We start from the raw sequence: 19,829 nt of genomic DNA, 5'->3' as shown, positions 1-19,829 counted from the left end.
GCAGCAGCTGTGGCAGGGAATAGGAGAAGCCTGGAGTAGTAGGACCTGGCTAGAGGAGCCTGAGAACCACAAGGCTGTGGAGTTCAGCTCTGTAAAAAGTCAGCAGGCATTTTTCAAACATCACTCTGGACTGAGACTCTTTTTGTGAAAATGGGGGACATCCACCATCATTTTTGTGCCATGTGCTCCTGTATCAGTCAATGCTCAGATACTTGGGCTTTATCTTTTGAAAGAAAGCAGCTTGAGAAAGACCCTGCAAAAGTGCAGCCATTGCTTGGATTTTTTTCCAAAGTAATTTAAGAGAGTCCTTGTTGATTTCCAGTGACATCTGTGCTGGACTACAGCATTATGGTGGCTTCAAAAGACTTCATACCAAGTTAATACAAGAGGAGAGTTTTATAAAAGTTCTTACAAAATGGGGTTCCTCAGTGCAATGCAGTGAGTAGAGAGTGCTGGCTGAGCAGTCAGGAGGTGCAAAGTCAGTATGTGTGTCTTGTGTGTCTGCATTAGATTTCCCATTTTGAATAAGCAGTCTGCCTCAGTTCCCTTGCCTACAAAAGTGGAGGACAATTATTTCTTTAAGGAAAGGGTATCAATGTTTTAATCTTGTTCAGTCGATTTTGGACTGAAGGTTTCCTCCACGTGTCTAGAAATATATCTGACTCTTTGCTACCAAGGAAAGCTCTCCAGGCGATAGCTCAAGGTTTAGGCAAACAGTCAGCTGTGCTTTTGTGACAGCTGTGGGGATTACCATAAATACCCATTTTTCATGTCAGCTTTTCTGTTAGGTGCTCTGAGTGGAAAAAGGTACATGAGAATACTTACATCTTCAACGTGTTCAGGTTATAAGGCCTGTTGTTAAGCTTGGAAATAAAACCAACTGATGAAAATGGATTCTATTCATATTAAAAATAAACATGTCCCAGTTCGTGACCCATTTTTTTGCCTTATGTCAATCTTTGAATTAAGTGTTTATTTTAATAAAAATCTTTTACTCTTTCACTAAGGATTTCAAGCAAGGAATGCCCTTCTGCAATCAAATCTTTCACAGACTCAGCTGGCTACTATTTGGTGAGTTTAGTTACTGATTCAATGTCTTCATGGTGTTAAGAGAAGAAATGTACTTTATTAAATAAGTGATAGATACCACAGATCTAAAATCATAAACAGAAACCGAGCTGCTAGTTAAACTAACTTTGTTCACTAGTTACATTTCTAAAAGGCACCTTGAGATAATTCAGTTTTTCATTCTTTCTGTGTTTTTGTTAAACTCTATAAAGTAGAAGAGATGCTAACTTCAATTTCTGACCCAGGGATGCTCTTGCTGAGCTGAGCTGAGGGCTTGTTCCTTTCACAAGTAGGATTCTGAAATCTAGGTTGATAGTTTTAAAGTATGGAGGAAGATTAAAAATTAAGTAACCCTTCAGCTTTTTTTGAGTTTTTCTGCAGTTTCCATAATAAAGATATCTGCTTATTATACATTTGTTAAGACTTGCCTTTATTGTGCTGATGAAAGTGGTGAGAATTGTCTGAAGGCTTGACTGCTGATCTGCTCTGGTAGACATGGCAGTTTAGGTTACACCTTCAGACATAACTCAGATGTTATACATGAAATTCAGTGGCCCAACAGAATTCACAACAGCTTTATGTCTCCTCTTGAGTTGCCTTTCTTCTTCCTCTGTCCCAGGACAGTCATTTGTGTCTCTAGCAGCAGGAAAGCTCAGCTTGTTTTGTTTCATGCTGTGAAGATAAATGTGGAGTGTGGGGTTGTGTTGCTCCTCTCTGGAGTCTGGGGGAATAAATCAGGCATGCAGTGGCTCTTTTCCTTCTGGGTGTGTATCCTGAAGGTATCAGTAGCCAATGGAAGGAGCTCTGTAGAGAGAAATAACAGCCCAAATTTCAGTTTTGCCCTAAGAAATTACCAATATTTTTACTGGGTGCTTGTTAATGGTAATTACTGAAGTAGTGGTGCTGTTACATGTGAATAGTGCTGGTGTGTGAACATAACAAAATATCATCATCTCCTGCTTTTGTTTTTCACTGTGGCATGTGTGTGTGATGGTTTTTTTTGTTGTTGTTTTTTGGTGTTTGTTTTGTTGTTTCCTTTTTGTTTTTTCCAACGTTTTTTTAACTGCTTTTTTAATGACCTGTGTTTTTACTAAGCATTTCACTTAGGTGCAGTCTAAGGACACATGTCAGCAATTCTGTCTGTACAGATCTTTGAGAGAGGCTCCTGCTTTCTTGCATTTCACTGGTTTCACACAAACACACACACACCACACCAGCCCCCCCAGTTAGTGGGAAACATTTTGTAGGCTCATAGGATCTCCTGCTCCTTAGAGGGGGTAGGTGATCCGTTTTCTACCCACTGTGAGTTACTCTGCACCAGCTCATGTCTTCCAGCATTGTCAAGGAGACACAAGGGGAAAAAAGAATTCTATGCAAAGCTTCCTCTTACAGAGTTTGATGTAATTTTATGCAATGTTTTCTTTGGTTTCAAAAAAAAATAATTGAAGAAGTAGTTTCTAGCATTTTGAGCTGGTTAAGAACAGTCCTGGATTCACTTTCCAACTCTTCTGTTTGTGATGCAATAAAGCAAGAGATACTTCTTACTTTAGTGTTTTATGAAAATGTAAGACAATTGCGTTTGTTCAGGCTGGAGAAGAGAATGTTTCAGTGAAGCTGAAAAGAAAGCTTCATCTGAAAATAGCCAAAGTAAAATGAGGAGAGACTATTTACAAGGGCCTGTAGAGACAGGACAAGGAGGAATGGCTTCAAACTGAAAGAGAGCAGGTTCAGATTGGCTATTAGGAAGAAATACTTTACTGTAAGGATGGTGAGGCACTGAAACAGGCTGCCCAGAGAAGCTGTGGATTTCCAATCCCGGGAAGTGTTCATGGACAAGCTAGATGGAGCTTGGAGCAACCTGGTCTAGTGGAAGGTGTCCCTGCCCATGGCAGGGGGTTGGAACTGGATGATTTTTAAGGTCCCTTCCAACCCAAACCCCTCCATGATTCTGTGTTCTGAATAACAGTACATGATTAAACCAAATAATACCTCCCTTCATCAATTATTTATGTTACTAACTGTAAGTATTTTTACCAAAACATTCCACAGGAATTGTCAGTTTTAAAAATTGCTTTTCCACAGTGTCTTGTTTCAGCTGTAATTTGTGAATGATTGTGATGTTTGGTTCTAATTGGTACTGCTGCTGAACCCCTGCAGGTCCCTGGCTGATATAGATGGAGATGGGCAGCTGAAGGCTGATGAGTTTGTGTTGGCCATGCACCTCACAGACATGGCCAAAGCTGGGCAGCCACTGCCCCTGACTCTGCCCCTTGAGCTGGTGCCACCTTCTTTCAGGTAATCACTGAGAGCAGTGGAATGTAATATATTTAACACAACTGTGCTGCTTCTCTAACAATGGCAGGGTGGGGTTTTCTTCCCCTCCAGGAGTGGAAAATATACTGAAAATATAAATGGAACTCTGTCATCTTACCAACCTGTGCAAGAGGAGGAGCCACAGAAAAAACAGCCAGGTAAAAAACAGGGTTCATGTTCTTAATATATGGGGCTGGTTTTGAAGGGACATTAAAATCTTTAGAAAATGGAAGAAAGAATCCTGTCCATGCAGAGCTTCATTTCAGGAGCTAGATCTCTTTTAACTGGGATGCTAGGAAGGTTGTTAAGTGGGTGTAGTCAGCCTGTTACATCTAATAGAATTGAGAAGGCAGGGACAGGGGCTATTTTTAGCTGTAGGAAAGGAAAAGTGCTGATTAATAATGTATTCTGGAAAATAAACCCTTCATGGCCAGACACTGCTGTGCTACTGCAAATTTTTTTTTTTCATTTGAAAGTTCCTGGCATTACTGGCCATTCTGAAAGCAGGGGGGTCCAGTGTAGTTCAGTTTTCTGCAAACTGGAAGCAGTTTGAACATAACATAAATTCTCTTACTGACAATGGTACAGGGACACTGCAAGACAGGACTTGTCTCTCTTTTTGGAAGGGTGGTTGCTGGGGGCCTAAACCATTCCTTTGTGTCTCTTTTTATCCTTGTGTGCAGTAATTGAGCTTGATCCTGTTTTGGTTTCTCATAGTTTTAACTCCAGGAACTCTTATAGGGAGCACCCTTAAAAACCGAGCTCTTTATCCATGTGTTAATATTTCCTGCACATTAGAAAACCTTTTTAACAGCAGACAGTTATAAAAGCTGTTCTTTTATGTTTTCCTCTAGCATTCTTTCCTCTTTCATTCTTTAGAGCGAGAGGCTTTCCTGTAACATTCAAGTCATTTTTGTGGTCATTTTTAAACTGGAACTTTTTCTTCTTTTATTTTTTCTCCCACAGTTGGAATATACTTAGGAAAATTTAGAGGTATTTTTGAACGGAAAAATAATACTTTAACAAATGGAAGATGCTTACATCATCCATGACTGAGCTTGCCAAGAAGTATCTATCTTTAGTGGCATAACTGAGGTCCTTGTTTGAGAGCGGTGTTTTGCACAGGGCAGAAATAACGACCTTTCTTTATTTTAGTGACATTTGAGGACAAAAGGAAAGCCAACTATGAGAGGGGAAATATGGAGCTGGAAAAACGCCGACAGGTCCTGCTGGAGCAGCAGCAGAGGGAGGCTGAAAGAAAGGCTCAGAAAGAACGGGAAGAACAGGAGCGAAGAGAGAGGGAACGCCAGGAGCAGGAACGGAAGAGGCAGCTGGAAATGGAAAGGCAGCTGGAGAGACAACGAGAGCTGGAGAGACAGAGGGAAGAAGAAAGGAGGAAAGAAATAGAAAGGCGGGAGGTTGTTTTCTTAACATTTCTTTTTAATGCTCTAAGGAATGTCTACGTGCATAAAGCATCCAGGGTTTGAGTGCTGGCTTTGATTCTGTCTCCTGGTCTGGCTGATGCCAGGTTGTCTTGGAGAGAGAACACCATTTGTTATAAATGGGTTCTTAAACATATTATATAGGTTAAAGACTTTCAGCTACTTCATAGGACAGGTGAGATTTTCTTGGGCATATTTCTTGCATTTTTGCAAAAATTCGTATTCCAAACAAGACTCTACTGAATTCATAATTGATAACATTTTGACAGCAGAACTTGAGACAAATTTGCTTCTACTTGGTGTCTCAGTGCACGCATCACACTTCCATATTTTGTGTAGTTCTGTGAAATACTCAAAGGAGGTTACGAGCAGTACCTGTCAATGTGCTGGTTTATGGGCAATATTCCAAGCTGCAAAGACTTTCTGGATTAAGAAGCTTTTTTTATCCAGAGTCAGGAGTGTGGCACGAAGAATCTTATAGGATCACTTCCTGCATTCTTTGATGCTGAAGTGTATAAGAGCACTTTAGAGAAGACATTATGTTGTGTTGCTGTTGTGCTGTTTAGAAATAGAGCACATTATATTATATCATGGTCTCTGAGTTCTGCATCTCCACTGTAATTTAAGGTAATGCAACTTTTCCTCAGGCAGCAAAGCAGGAGCTCGAGCGCCAGCGACGACTGGAATGGGAGAGAATCCGTCGCCAAGAACTTCTTAATCAACGTAACAGGGAACAAGAAGAAATTGTCAAGTTGACGTCTAAAAAGAAGAGCCTTAATCTTGAATTAGAAGCCCTGGTAAGACAGGAATTTCACCACATATGCTGAAATACAGTATTTTAAATTATACAGATATTAATACCTGCATTAGTGGCCCACTAGGAGTTCCACTCTGTTTTGGATGACAAATCTAAAGCAGGTATTTTGGGTTGTTTTAGAGAACTGGTTGTGAACTAACCTGCCCACAGGCTTAGCCAAGGGATTTTTGCCATATGTGGTGTAATCTGTCTCTGCTTTCTTTCCAGACTGACAAACATCAGCAGATCTCAGGCAGGTTGCAGGATATTCGTAGCAAAAAGCAAATGCGAAAAACTGAGCTGGAGGCTTTGGATAGAAAATATGACCAAGGAATCATGGAAGTCAAGCAACTACAGCAACAGCTGGAGGTGTGTAACTTTGTTAAGCTTATGGTTTTCTTTTACCATATTCTGTGTTTCCCTAATGCTGTTGAAAATGTATCTTCATAGGGAGGAATATGCAGTCAGTTGGATTGCAGTGGAGAGAGGAAATAGGCAAGACTGTCAGTACTGCAGAGGCTTTTAGTTTTGTCTGTGGTGTTAAACAAATGATTGTATGTACTAAAATGAGCTGAGAATTAAATAACAGTTGTGAAAACCTCAGGTATTTATTTGTGGACTGAAACTAGAGACTTCTCTTTAATTTTGAATTCTTCTATGGCTTCAGACTCAGATTTTTTTGAGGAATGTTGTCCTGTGTTCAGATGAAGTTGGTGTTTAGGTTGAATTACCTTGCTGCTCTTTTATCTTTTTTCTTCTCTATTTGAGTAACAAGACATTAATTATTTCTAATCAGTTGACTACCATAAATTATCCTCTGCTCTATTTTTATGTGATGTTTCTGCTCTTCAGGGAAACTTCTTTTCATATTTTTACTGTTTTATGTTAGGCTTGGGGCAGTCACCTTAAATGGTCTTGTGATAATATTTACACTTTTAGCATGTTTCTTAAATATTTTTCCATCTGTGTTAATCATTTGGGGTCAAAAGGTTTCAATTGTAATATTATTTCTATTAAGAATATAGAATTTTTTTTTTCTTTATCCAGTAATAATAAATTGCATCCCTGTTTCATTAGCATGAGTTGAAGCTATGTTTGAAAAGTCTCTCAGTTTTACGTAATGTTTCATAAACAATATTAAAAAAATGTTATGTTCTCTTTAACATCCACAGGATTATCAGAATAAACTAATCTATTTGGTTCCTGAAAAGCAGTTGTTAAATGAAAGGATAAAAAATGCTCAACTTGAAAACACTCAGAGTAAGTGCCTGCACATGAGTTCTATTCTTGATTGCCTTGCTGATTTCTCATCCTTTGTAATCAAGGCTGAAGGGTACAGAGGTGTTAATAACACCTTCACTTCTACATCTTCCCAGTTTAGTGCCATTGTCTCATCTGCATTCCATTATCTCCTTCATGTTCCAAATAAGGGACAAACAAACACATTTTGGCAAGAAAGCTCAGATTTTGCTTAAAACTTTATTTATGCAGACTATGTAGCTCACAGATATTATCACAATTTGTCCTTTTTTTGGTAGTCTAAACTCAAGTGAGTTAATTTATGTAAAGTTTACATTGGTCTTTACTTCAAATTACACTGGAAGTCTCTGTCTAGGGAAACTTGGTATGAATTGGTCTGATGTAAAAAAAGAACAAACTTGCAAATTACTCTGTAGGTATTGCATGGAATGCCTTTGTGGCTTAGTTCAGTGTTGGGGATATTTCTTCCTTGTGCAGTATATGAATAGAAAGGTAAATCAAGGAATTTTTATGAGGAAGGAGGTTTGGATTGTGTATATAATAGGAAAAAAAAACAGTAATTAAAAACTGGAGGGGGAAAAATGAAAAAAAAAACCAAACCCAGAAACACTTGTAAAATAGCTTGTCTTTCCTTGTGCAGGTACAGGAGTTAATTCAGTGCACAAGAAGTCCCAAGAAAAGGAAGAATTATGCCAAAGACTTAAGGAACAACTAGATGCCCTTGAGAAGGAAACGGCTTCTAAACTTGCTGAAATGGATGAATTTAACAGTCAGCTTAAGGTACTTGCATTATCTAAATATCCTACACTTGTGAGCACTGTATTTTATTTTTCCATCCAGTCAAAGATTGGTGCCACTTTCACCAGGCTTCCAAAAAGTTTTCCCCAACTTAGCGTCAAATAAGAATTATCGAAAGTCTTGGAGTAAACAATACAATAAAAATGCAAACATATTGCTAATGTACTAAAATATCAGTCTCTTGCTAACTATTGCTTTGCATGACTCAACTATTGCTCACTCTCACCTTTTGCCTTCTAGAACTCTTTTGATTTAGAATTAAAGTTTCTCAGGCCCTTGCACATTCTGTTCTTACAGTATGAGGTCATATTTGCTGCTATTTTTGAATTGTGTACTGAGCACTTGACTTTTGTTGATAGACCTGTGTAGTTTCACAGTACACTCTGCAAGGTCTGGTGGCAGATTTGGGTACGAGCCTACAAGTAAGTGTAGGCTACTTATTTGTTAATTTGTTGTAAGCTAGGAGTTGTTGACCACTGGTTCTGAATTTTTGTTTCTGAGGCAACTCTTGGCTTGCCTAAAAACTCAGGCAGCTCCCACCAGCTATGACACATCCATTTAACTTTATTTGCCAGCTTACTCCAAGTGGTGGGAACTTTTTCCTTAAGTAATGGATTGATGCTGGGCCAGCACGATGGCTCTGCACTCTCCAATAAAAAAAAGGCCACAAACATTTGTAAATGTGTAAGGAATTTATCTTCTTTTTAAAAGTGGCTTCATGCAATGGGCCTTTTCAGTTACTTGTTTATTGCATGGCTTGCTGTGTTCAGTGGCTGCATCCACAGTTCAGTCTTCCCTAAAATATATTTTTCAAAATACAGTGCAAAGATTAATTGGCTTTTTATCTACCTTATCTTACAGTGTGAGAATATGGATGATTCTGTTCTTCAGTGCCTTTTGTCTCTGCTAAGCTGTCTCAACAACCTCTTCCTCTTACTTAAGGTTATTTTCTAATCTTTGGCTTTTTTGTTTTTTAATTATTTCGCAATTTTTCTCTGCTTACCCTTTCTGTTTGGATGTACAAATTCTATTAAATACATTCTCCCAAAAGAAAATCAGTAGGCTCCTTTTCTTTCTGCTAGCTTTTATATCCTCTTTAAGACTTAATGTCCTTACCTGCTTAGAAATCCAAACTGCAGAATATGGAGAACAAAATAATGACTTCTAATTTTTTAATTTCTTAATGGTCTGTTCTCTAAGTTGTTTCATCCAAACATTTTTCTTATTAGTTAAGGTAACACGAACCAAAAAAGCAGTCTCAGATGGAAACAATGTCTTCTCCCACTTTTCCATCTCTTGCTCTGTAAATGTATCCATCCATCCTAAGCTGTGAGTCAGGTATTTGAGTTATTATCCAAGTTTAAAAGTCTAGAAGTAGCATCTGGGTGCAGAATATGGTATGGCAAACAGAATGCTGTCATACCTCCAGATTAACCCAGTACTAAAACCCTGCTTGCTGTCTTTCAACATTACTTTTGTCTGCTGAGGTCAGAAATACTTTTAGAATAATTTATGAGGGAAAAAAAACCCCAATCTAACTGAGCTTTTCATTTTGCTTTGCATGAGGGTTTTCCTGTCCTTAAAGTTATGAGAGTTTTTCTAATGTAAGTTCACTTCCATAGTGCTCCTAAAATTCTGAGCAAAATAAGAAGGAAAAATATTCCCAGCTGAATGTAATTGAGAAAAAATTGTAGTAAATTGCTTGATTTAATTTGTTGCTACAGAGACTTCCAATGACACAGCAACTGTGCTATCTTGCCTTTGTCATATAAATTGCACCATATGTCTTAGGCAACATGATTGTTGCTAGAGGTGCATATCGTAGTAGGAATGATTAATTCTTAATGGCTTTATTTGTATTTATGAGATCAGATACAAAAAGTCAGGATTTACCAGTTGCATTGCTCAATGTATATCAGCAGGATTCCTAAGAAAAAAGACTGAAGTATCTTAGAGGTGTTTTGCAACAAGGTAAAGTACAGGCTAAAGTAATTCTATTATTGTTGATTTTTTTTGGTCTGTAAATTTAATTATCCAAAAGATTCATGCTGATTTTTTTGCTTGGAAAAAAAGACTGTTATCAGAGGGAGGTGAGATAGGAACTGAAGGATGTGTTCAAAAAGAAAAAGACTAAAACTGAGAAGTTTACAAGTACAGGAAAAGTCCAGTCAGAGTTAGTGTCTTTAAGCTGTGGCTTCCCACAGTGGTAAGATTGCTGGGTATATTTACGAAGTTTTCCTGGCTTAAACATGGGGACTGATCACTCAGGAAGCATCAAGGGTGAGCACCCTGCTGCAGGATGCTTTCTCGGGCTATGGTACAGTTTTGGCTTTCAGCTGAAATCTGCCTCCTTGTAGTTACTTGGAATACCATTCACTGCCTTCAGTAATGTTGTGTTTGAACACTCAATTCTGTATCTTCCCCTCTTCTCTGTTGTATTTGGCATTTCCAGCAGGTGTAGGACTGGAAAGGCTCTTTGAAAGCCCAAATTCCATCACTGACTTTGCAAACCTGCCATCTCCTTTTATACTTCCAATGATTTGACTTTCTTTGCAGTGACCTCCAAGGACTATTAATAACTTAATACTATTTTTGCCATTTGTATTAAAACTTGGTTGAAAAAGCATTAAATGCCAGGATGCTTTTCTCAAAGATTGGCTTTATTCCCTTTTATGTATTCCATTGTTCCCTCCCTAGGACTTGAGGGAAAGTTACAGCACACAGCAATTAGCCTTGGAGCAGCTCCACAGGATCAAACAAGACAAAATAAGAGAGGTACAAAAAAGAAGAGCTGAGCTCACACAGAAGAAGCGACTGGAAGATGAGGCTGCAAGGTAATCATGGCTGAGTGTATCAGTGCTGCAGTTCTTAGAACAAAATAATGCTGTTGTGGATTTTAAGATAAGATCTATGTTTTTAATGTAAAAATACATCCTGTCGGTTGTCTTAGAGGAAGCATTTTATGTGGAGTACCACTCGTGTAAGAGGGTTTGAATTTGAGATTTTCAGTTATTTATATTTGATTTGACTAAAGAAACAGAGCTAGTGACCTTGTAGTCTGTGTGATTCATGAGCTTTGCTCATCAAAGCATTTTTCTGCCTGTGATGAAGTTTCATAACATTGTGACAGCCGAAGAGAACCATGTGCCATATGTGTGGTGATAGCCTGTTAAGTTTTTGGTTGAACACAGCTGTGTGATGGAGTAACAGCATCACTGCACAGCTCCTACTGCATCCTGCCAGGTGCTTGGAAACACTAAAGTGCCCATCAGAGCAGTGGATATCCCACAGGGAATGGATGAAAAGGTCTCATCTAGACATTTTTAAGAAGATGGCCCAAAGGGTTAGGTCTTTTCAGAAGAAAGGTCTTGACAGCTAAAATACTGTGTTGAGTTGGATACTAACTTCTTTAGACAGCTGAGGCACAGGATAACATCTGAATAGTTACGGAGAATACAGTCAGGTTTCCAGATGCTGTCTGCTGCAGTGTGGTCCTGGCAGGGATAAGCACATTGGATAGATTACAACTGCTGAAGGCAAAAATACCAAGCTGCCAAGATCAGTATGCAAAGGCTATTTTTATCTATGTACCTGAGTGAAATTAATATCTTCGGAAGTCATTGTTTCCAGTCAGGAGATTTGGATACTGCCTTGCTGGAGAGCTTAAATCCAGCTTGGTTCAATTATCAGATCAGTTCTTGCTCATCAGGATGCAGGTGGGCAGAAGGCACTGCACAGATGATGGACTAAAATTATTGAATTTTAATCAATTTGTTATTTTTACGTGGGACACACTGGCACTCATGTTAAGCCATGGTCTGTGGCAGAGCTGATGACCCTAAGAGCAGATCAATGTCATAAACTCAATTTTGCTGACAAGTGTCACTGATTACTGTAGGAACACAATCTCATTCATTTTTATATGGATGTTCTCTTACCTCTCTCATTCCTTTCTTCCAGGAAAGCAAAACGGGAGAAGGAGAACCGATGGCAGGAAAATATCCGAAGGGAAGAGGAAGAGAAAAAGAAGCGATTGGAGGAAGAACGAATGCAGGAAAAAGTCCAAGAAAAGCTGAAAGCTGAAGAAGCAGCTGCCATGATGAGAGAAAGGGAAAACAAACAACAGCTTCTTGCAGAGGAGGAGAAAAATAGACAAGCCACAATCTCGAGGGAGGTGGAACAACAAAGGCAGAGGCAACTGGAAGAAGATAAAAGAAAACAAGAACAAATAGCAAAAGAAGCTGAGGAGAGGCGTAAGCAGAACGAGGAGATAAAGAAGATAAAAGAAGCAACCAACTCTCAAGAGGTAGAGAAACACACTTCTAAAATAAACATAAATGCAAAGTTTGCAGATCTGTTGAAGCCAGCAGAAGGGAAAAGTCTTAAGCCACCCTGGAAAAATGAAGGTAATCTCAAAATTGTTAGACTTTTGGACTTTTACTTTCCTGAGTGTTCTTTCACTCTTCAGGTGTACTATTATTGATGTGACTCTATGGCAGACTTCTTGCCTAAGATACAATTAAAAAGAACCCAAACCAGCAATGTTTCATGTCCTTTGTCAGTTATAAATGATCCTATAAACTTAAGTTCCTTCTGTCAGTTTTCAGCACCTATGACTCTGACAACAAATCTTCCAGTGATCATGGTCAACAAATAGCAGTTCCTGGGATCAGTAATATTTTAGGGTTTTCCTAGGGCTTGCACTTTGTTTCATTAAAATAGAATACTAATATGGAGGGAGTTTGTTCATTGATGAGAGATGGGCAGGTAATGCTCAGAAAAGTGATTTCTTAAAAGTTAAATGTAGTTTATTTTTGCATGACTCAATGCCTCAGGTGAAAAAACCAAAAAACTGAACGACTAGACCTAACTAGCTGTGGGACTTGGAAAAATAGTGCTTTAACAATATTTTCACTAAAGGCACATTTGATTTCATCCTTCATTATTTCTTGTCAGTTTTTATTAGCCACTTTTCTCGCTGAGTTCAGCAAGGATCAAATTAGAACAAGGCTGAAAGATATTTGTACACCTCAGCTAAACCTTGTAAAACATTCCTTGTTTGCAACATCAGTCACTGACTTGGGGAACAGAGATGCAAAGGAAATAGAAATCGTGATATTTTGCTATTATAGCTTTTTAAATAAAATCTTCACAACATGCTGCTGAACACTCATTGTTGCAACAATGGGATCTTTTCTTGGAACATTATAGTGGTCTTGGAACATTATAGTGGTGTTAAATGAGGCTTTATTAAAGCACTGGCTTAGCCAGAGCAGTGTGGCAAGGAAAGAGGAGAAGATAAAAATATAATTTTTAATGATATCTAGTGGAAGGTGTCCCTGCCCATGGCAGGGGGATGGAACTAGATGATCTTTGAGGTCACTTCCAGCCCAACCCATTCTATGCTTTTTTTCACTGCAGAAGTCAATGCATTTTATTGTCTCACTTACATTTCCATGACTGGTGTGTTAAACTGATGCCCTGATGATTTCTGATACCTGCACTGTGTCTGGGGCAAGAACTGATATTCCTACCAGTTGCTTAGAGTGATGGGGCTCCAACTGAGTGCTTGTCTCTCAGCTGTGTCAGAGTGGTAAATGGTTTTCTTACCTTCCAGGCAAGGCAGCTGGTGCTGCAGAGTCGAGGAATTCCATTGCCTTGGTAAATTACAGAGCTTTGTATCCATTCGAGGCAAGGAACCACGATGAGATGAGCTTTAATACTGGAGATGTAATTCAGGTAAGATTGGCTATTCACATTTAACTTGCAAAAATTAACCCTTTTCTCTTGCCTTGAGATGCAGAAAGTCTTAAGGGTCAAAAGCATTGAGTTGATGTATTGTACGGTTTACTCAAAATTTAAATTGGATTGCTGCTTTATGTTTTTTTTTAAACAGGTGAAATTAGTATTAGTTCAGCCAAAATATTTCTCTGAGTTTTACACATCCTAGATATGTTGACAATCTCTTTAAATATAAGAACAGTGAATGCTAAACATAAACTTGCTAAAATTAGTAGATCAGAAACAATGTAATTGTTGCAGATCATTGCACATGTACAAGTTGGCTTCTGAGTGCTTGAAATATGAGCATAGTTAATAGACACATGAATTATTTATTGATGGCATTTGAATTAAAATCAATTTAGTTATATAACAAGTAGATGTAAGAGATTCTTTTGAATCTTAATACTGTTTTCCAGTGTATTCTTAACAGAGATTTCTGCCTGTCTGAGCAACCTAGTCTAGTGGAAGGTGTCCCTGCCCCTGGAAGAGGGGGTGGAACCAGGTGATCTTTAAGATCCCTTTCAACCCAAACCATCCTATGAATATGTGATTCTCTTTCTTGAATGTTCCTTTATCAATCCTCCCTCAGGCAGACACTTAGAGTAATTTATTCTGTGTCCATTTATTGTAGCACTTCTTGAAATTTGCTGTCTGTAATATTACAGCAGGACCATAAGATTGGAAATGCCTTCTGGCTTCTCAGTTGAAGTCTGTGTTATTTCATGTATATTAGTTACTAGCACTTGTTTGAAACTCTTTGCCTGCAGGTGAATGTGTGAAAACTGATTTACAACCGTGATAATACAGTTTGTAATGTATAAGTATGTGTGGTTGCTCCTCATTCAGACTGTAACTAATACAAGTAGGAAGGATAAGGAAGAATTTATAAAACATTGTGGTACAAAATATTAAAACACTTGACTAAATTAGCTTTCAGTTTGACAGTGTTAAAGTATTTATTTGCATTTTCATACCAGTGAGCCATGGAAGAGGGAACAAGAGAAGTAGGTTTTGCTTTGACTTTCCTCTCAGCTGTAATTGTATCATTTAACTGCTGATAACTGATTTCAGAAATAGGCTAACAGCTGCCACCTCCTCCTCCTCTGGCATCCTAAACCCCAGCTAAGCTAACCAGCTGATAGTGTTTGATGGGCTGCTAATTTTTAGCCAATTTTCACTAACTGGCTAATTTGCAGCATAATGGAAGCTTCAGGATTGCTGTGAATGTTTAAGGATGCTCTATACTTAATCACATAGTAAATAAAAGATTTTTTTGGATATGTTTTGGACGCAGTCAGCTGACAGAGTTAATTATATCTGTGAGCAGAACAGCAGCAGTTGTTTCCTGCTCTGCTGGGCTCACCAGCCCCTGCCTCTTGGCTGCACATTCAGCAGAATCCAGCACAATGCACTGGCATTTTTGGCAGGACAGAGTGGTTCAGAGAGGCACTGCATGACCCCCATGTGCATGTCTGGACTCTGTTTGAAGCAGTGCAGCGTCCCTGAGGTCTGTCTGCACCTCTGTCTGACAGCAGTGCAGCTGCATCATCAAAGGGCAAAATCAGCTCAGTTCTGCCAGGGCAGAGTAAAAATGATCCTGGTGTGGGCACTGTCCCTGTTCAGGTCAGAGCCAGCAGGTGATGACACACCAGGTACCCTGCTTGTTTCATGCTGCTAATTCTCTTTCCTTTGTATTTCTCCTGCTGTCCATAGGTTGATGAAAAAACTGTGGGAGAGCCTGGTTGGCTTTATGGGAGTTTTCAAGGACATTTTGGTTGGTTTCCATGCAATTATGTAGAAAAAATACCAGAAGGAGAAAAAGCTTTATCTCCTAAGAAAGCCTTACTTCCTCCTACAGTATCTTTATCTACTACCTCAGCTGCTTCAGAGTGAGTTGTTGTTGTGTTTGTGTTTAAATTGCTTTTTTTAAATTTAGCTGGCACATAATGTGCTGTATAGTTTCGCTTGGTTTTAAAATATAAAGGCAGAAAATTTACTGAAGAACCTTCTTAAAAGTCTTGGCTTGGAAAATTTAAGTATTTGATAGTCTGCTTTGCATTGTATAGAATATCAGTTTTATAGATATTGAAAAACAAAAGTTCTCTGCTTGAGGTGCTTTCTAAATAAAAGTTGTAATTTCATAAATATGCCTTGTGTTCAATTTGCAGACCACTTTCACCAAGTAAATCTGCAGAAGAATCTGATTACCAAAACATCCCCTTTTCCAGCCTGAATGTTAACACAGCCTGGCAGCAGAAATCAGCTTTTACTCGTACTGTGTCCCCTGGATCTGTTTCACCTGTACATGGACAGGTACCTTGTGCAAAACTTGATGTATTTCAGATTAATCTTAATGAAAATGACTTAAAACCAGAACACCACACACCTTTGCTAGTGCTGGGTGCACTGAACAGGCTGGAGGATAAAGAAGATCATCTAAATATTCTACTGGTGTGCATTGATGCAATTCCTAATATTTCCAGGGACCACTGAGCAAGAACACTCATCTTTCCTAATTCTAAAATATTTTTACCTATAACTAGACACAGAAGATATTTCTAACAAATAAGAAACTGAATTATATGCATGCATTGATGTAAACAAAGTTATTCAGCCATCACTTAGGAATGAAGTTGCTTAACCTTCAATAAAAGATAAACCAGTGTTTGATTTTAACAACTGGGGCAGTGTGGTCAACCAACATCACTTCTGTCTTACAGGGCCAGCCTGTAGAGAACCTAAAAGCACAAGCACTTTGTTCTTGGACTGCAAAAAAAGATAACCACTTGAATTTTTCAAAGAATGACATCATCACTGTCCTGGAGCAGCAGGAGAACTGGTGGTTTGGAGAGGTACATGGAGGAAGGGGTTGGTTTCCAAAGTCCTATGTCAAGCTCTTACCTGGGAGTGAAACCAAGAAAGAGGAGTAAGTGTGACTTTTGTTGTTGTTTTATTCAGCAGTTTGCAAAAAGAGGTGGTTTAGAGTGCAGTTCTTTAGCTTGCAGAACATAAATGCCATTTAGAATTTACACTGTGTCATTTTAAGCTTTTATTATTTCATTCTGGCAAGCCAAGTAATGCTGGGCTCACTGCTGTGTAACTATAGACAGTCTTGCTAGGCTGAGTGCTGTGAAAGATCAGTGGTGTTTGATTATTCTCAAGTGCCAGACTTTTTGTTCGTTACCAAGTCTCCCCTCTTGCAGTGCAGTTGCATTCTGCCTGTAAAGGTGCCAATTTTTAAGTGACCCAAAACTAATTGTAAGCTCTGCACAGAGCACTAGTGTGTTTTTCTTCACTTGAAAAGATTATTATGCCTGTTCTAATGCTCCAGGGTAATTGTTCAGGTAAAGTCTGGTTACTGTGCTGGGATGGCTGCACCACTGAGTGTGAATTGTTTGGTTCATGCATTTTGCTAAAACTTCTTAAAAATTCTTTAGAATGAGAGATTTTAGTTAAAATCTTTAATTTTCTTCTTTTGAATAGCATAATTTGTGAATGTATCTCTTCCCTTTTATAACATTATATTTTTAAGTGGGGTGCTCTTGGGTGCCATAAATATATTAAATATCAGTAATACTTGGCACTGTTTAATAGTCAAGGAAATCTTTGTAGTTAATTCAGAGTCAGTACCAGCTCTGATATAACCAAAGTGATCTTTGTCTCATGTGAAGTGAGAGATTTGCTCTTGATCAGCCTCTTGGTAACACAAAGCTTTTATTTTTACTTTTTTTCTGCAGACCAGAAGCTATTTATGCAGCTGTAAACAAAAGGCCTTATACCCAGAGTTACACAGCGGGAGAGGGTAAGACAGCATGAAAAATGCCAACTAATGCTACAGTCTGGTTCTACTTAATGACTTGTAAATATAGTTCAGTTTGTGAGGAGTTTCTGAGCAGCACTTTGAGTGCTTGTCCAAAACACACAGTGCAAATGTTCAGCTGTTGATACAAAAGTTCTAAAATAAGAACTTAAGGTGGTAATTCAGGTTGAGCATAGGCCTATGTTCTGTTATTAAGACTTCTGCTCGAGCATGAATATATTTCTGAAAACCCATAAGCAGAGTTCTCTTCCTGCTGGTCTCTACTGTGTTTTGCTGTTCCTGTAAAGACATGAGAAAAAAATTTTAATCTCCTGAATGTGGATCATTCTCTTACAGTCAATAAGGAGTAGAGAAAACAGGTATTACTGGAGAAAAATTTCTAGTGTATCTCCACACTTCCCCGATTATATTTCAGTTGCAGCTGTGTTTTTTTCATGACAAAGTTGTGTACCTGTAAGAGTAAATATGAGTACAGTCAAGCAGGTGGACAGGTCAGTTCACAGACTTGTGAAGGTGTGATCCCTGTTATGAACACACGGTTATGATCCCTGTTGTGAACACGCTGGAGAATGCTGCTATCCCTTTACCTGCATCTGGGATCCCTTTGTGCCCATCTGAAGCCCTTCTCTCCCCTGTGTGCTCCTTGCACAGAGTATGTTGCCCTCTACCCGTACTCGAGCTCTGAGCCCGGTGACCTGACGTTCATGGAAGGTGAGGAGATCCTGGTGACCCAGAAGGAAGGGGAGTGGTGGACCGGGAGCATCGATAACAGAACTGGAATCTTCCCCTCCAATTACGTCAGACCAAAAGACCCAGACGTGAGTTCAGAGTCTGAGAATTAACAATTCTCAATGTCTCTTCTCTCCATTTTATTCTGCTGGCACCCAGCTCTTACACAGGGATTTTGAGCAGAAGTTAATATACTTGACAGAAAAGAAAATCCTTAGTAGCTTGAGTGCTAAATCAGAGCTATAGCCAGTGTCACACTGCCTCTCTCTCTGTGTACAGGATGTTTTTTTGTTAAATATGGGTTTAAAGTTAAAATCACCATGTGCTTTTAGTGTAAACTCTACTCTGGTTTTATTGCACATTAAAGGTGGTTGTTTTGTCTTTGTAGGCTTCTAGCTATGCTGGCAAAACTGGAACAATAAATAAGAAACCCGGTAAGTGTGTGATAACCTTTTAACATTTAAGGCTGATGTTCTTAAGTAACTCTGAGCATTTAGGTTCATGGCAGTGCTTTAATGGTGGCTGATGTTCTTAGCTGCAAGTTGTGTACCAGGATATTTCTGTGGATCCAGCTCTTACAGCAGTGAAAAAATAACAAATGCAATTACTGCTTTCTTTCCAGAAATTGCTCAGGTTACTACTGCCTATGCTGCATCAGGAACTGAACAGCTCAGTCTTGCTCCAGGACAGCTGATACTTATTCTGAAGAAAAATGCCAGTGGATGGTGGCAAGGAGAGTTGCAGGTAAGTGATTCAAGGAGGAATAATTGTAACTTCATGAATGGCAAGGAGGTGCTCTCAAGTTTAATTCAAAAAACCACTAAGTATAGAGTTATATAAACTGTTGATTAACAGGCAGGAGGGGGAAGAGACAAGTTGACAGTTACTTAATTGGTTAGGATTTAATTGGTGAAACATTAAACTGTAAAGTTATTCTAATGAAAGAACAGATGGGTTTGGAAGCGGGAGTTGGAATCTTGTTTAATGCAAAAGTGCTGCTCCCACTTCTCTCCTTTCCCCATCGAAGAATGTCCTGTTAAAGTGCCTTTGACCTCATTAGAATCTCTGGATATGATGCATAGGTGGAATATTCATAGAAGAAATTTTCAGCCCTACATTTGAGTTGTACTCTGAAATCTCACTTAAAAATTTTGGATGAACGTATTAGGGTGCAGCTTTATCTGAATTGTGTTGTTTTATGCTTTAGTCAGATTAAAAATATTTTAATCTTTTGAGATTCATTTAGTAGCTGTTTAGAAGCCTGACCACTTCTCTTTTGTTGGCAAAACTCTGTGGCATATTTGTTGCAATTTTGTCCAGTCTATGGACTATTCAGTTTTTCAGTTGTGTAATAACCATTATAAACATTTACAGGCAAGAGGGAAAAAGAGACAGAAGGGATGGTTCCCTGCCAGCCATGTGAAGCTACTTGGTCCAAGCAGTGAAAGAACCACATCAGCTGCTCCCTCAGGTGAAAAAAAAGAGATTTTGTATTTCATTTAGAATTTTATGTAACTATTTCTGATGTTCATGTTCATGATATCTGTGAAGGTCAGGCATCCATCTTCTGGGCTTTTTAATTTTGGCGATTGCTCTGAAGAGCCATACTCTTCTCTTTTGGAAACTCCATGTTTCCAAGTGCTAGCAAAAATCTTAGAGCTAGCAAACATTGGCAAACCACGTGGAATTACATGCACCACTCCTTACGAAGAGGGAGACTAAGCAAATTTTCAGGTTATTTCTAAGTTTTTCCATTTGAATAGTCAGGTACAAATGAGGTTATTTCACAGAAAATGAGCTTTTTTGCTTCTGTGTGCTT

General features: G+C 38.8%; 2 protein-coding genes across 9 annotated transcripts in view; one reads left to right on the top strand and one right to left on the bottom strand.

The window, feature by feature from the left end:
* The window catches only part of ITSN2 (intersectin 2), a 79,643-nt gene that overhangs the window by 37,726 nt on the left and 22,088 nt on the right, over positions 1 to 19,829 (top strand). For 6 of the 7 annotated variants that reach the window (XR_008430211.1, XM_053939320.1, XM_053939318.1 and 3 more), the window contains exons 9-27: positions 1,008 to 1,071; positions 3,226 to 3,363; positions 3,454 to 3,539; positions 4,537 to 4,799; positions 5,471 to 5,620; positions 5,848 to 5,988; positions 6,792 to 6,879; positions 7,520 to 7,659; positions 10,375 to 10,511; positions 11,638 to 12,083; positions 13,295 to 13,416; positions 15,175 to 15,350; positions 15,630 to 15,774; positions 16,182 to 16,387; positions 17,199 to 17,263; positions 17,933 to 18,099; positions 18,399 to 18,444; positions 18,633 to 18,754; positions 19,385 to 19,481. Coding sequence is in view for 6 of the 7 variants with exons in the window: in XM_053939320.1 (XP_053795295.1) it covers positions 1,008 to 1,071; positions 3,226 to 3,363; positions 3,454 to 3,539; positions 4,537 to 4,799; positions 5,471 to 5,620; positions 5,848 to 5,988; positions 6,792 to 6,879; positions 7,520 to 7,659; positions 10,375 to 10,511; positions 11,638 to 12,083; positions 13,295 to 13,416; positions 15,175 to 15,350; positions 15,630 to 15,774; positions 16,182 to 16,387; positions 17,199 to 17,263; positions 17,933 to 18,099; positions 18,399 to 18,444; positions 18,633 to 18,754; positions 19,385 to 19,481 (2,799 nt within the window). In the remaining variant the exon portion in view is untranslated. Of the gene's footprint in view, positions 1 to 1,007; positions 1,072 to 3,225; positions 3,364 to 3,453; positions 3,540 to 4,536; positions 4,800 to 5,470; positions 5,621 to 5,847; positions 5,989 to 6,791; positions 6,880 to 7,519; positions 7,660 to 8,538; positions 8,620 to 10,374; positions 10,512 to 11,637; positions 12,084 to 13,294; positions 13,417 to 15,174; positions 15,351 to 15,629; positions 15,775 to 16,181; positions 16,388 to 17,198; positions 17,264 to 17,932; positions 18,100 to 18,398; positions 18,445 to 18,632; positions 18,755 to 19,384; positions 19,482 to 19,829 lie in introns of all 7 variants that reach the window. The other variant, XM_053939324.1, reaches the window with a different exon arrangement.
* The window catches only part of FAM228B (family with sequence similarity 228 member B), a 34,672-nt gene continuing 32,112 nt past the window's right edge, over positions 17,270 to 19,829 (bottom strand). For both annotated transcript variants that reach the window (XR_008430212.1, XM_053939349.1), the window contains one exon: positions 17,270 to 17,560. Coding sequence is in view for 1 of the 2 variants with exons in the window: in XM_053939349.1 (XP_053795324.1) it covers positions 17,542 to 17,560 (19 nt within the window). In the remaining variant the exon portion in view is untranslated. The remainder of the gene's footprint in view (positions 17,561 to 19,829) is intronic.

This window comes from Vidua chalybeata, chromosome 3 (assembly GCF_026979565.1).
Source record: "Vidua chalybeata isolate OUT-0048 chromosome 3, bVidCha1 merged haplotype, whole genome shotgun sequence".
NCBI lineage: Eukaryota > Metazoa > Chordata > Aves > Passeriformes > Viduidae > Vidua > Vidua chalybeata.
This window is presented reverse-complemented; position numbering and strand designations above follow the sequence as displayed.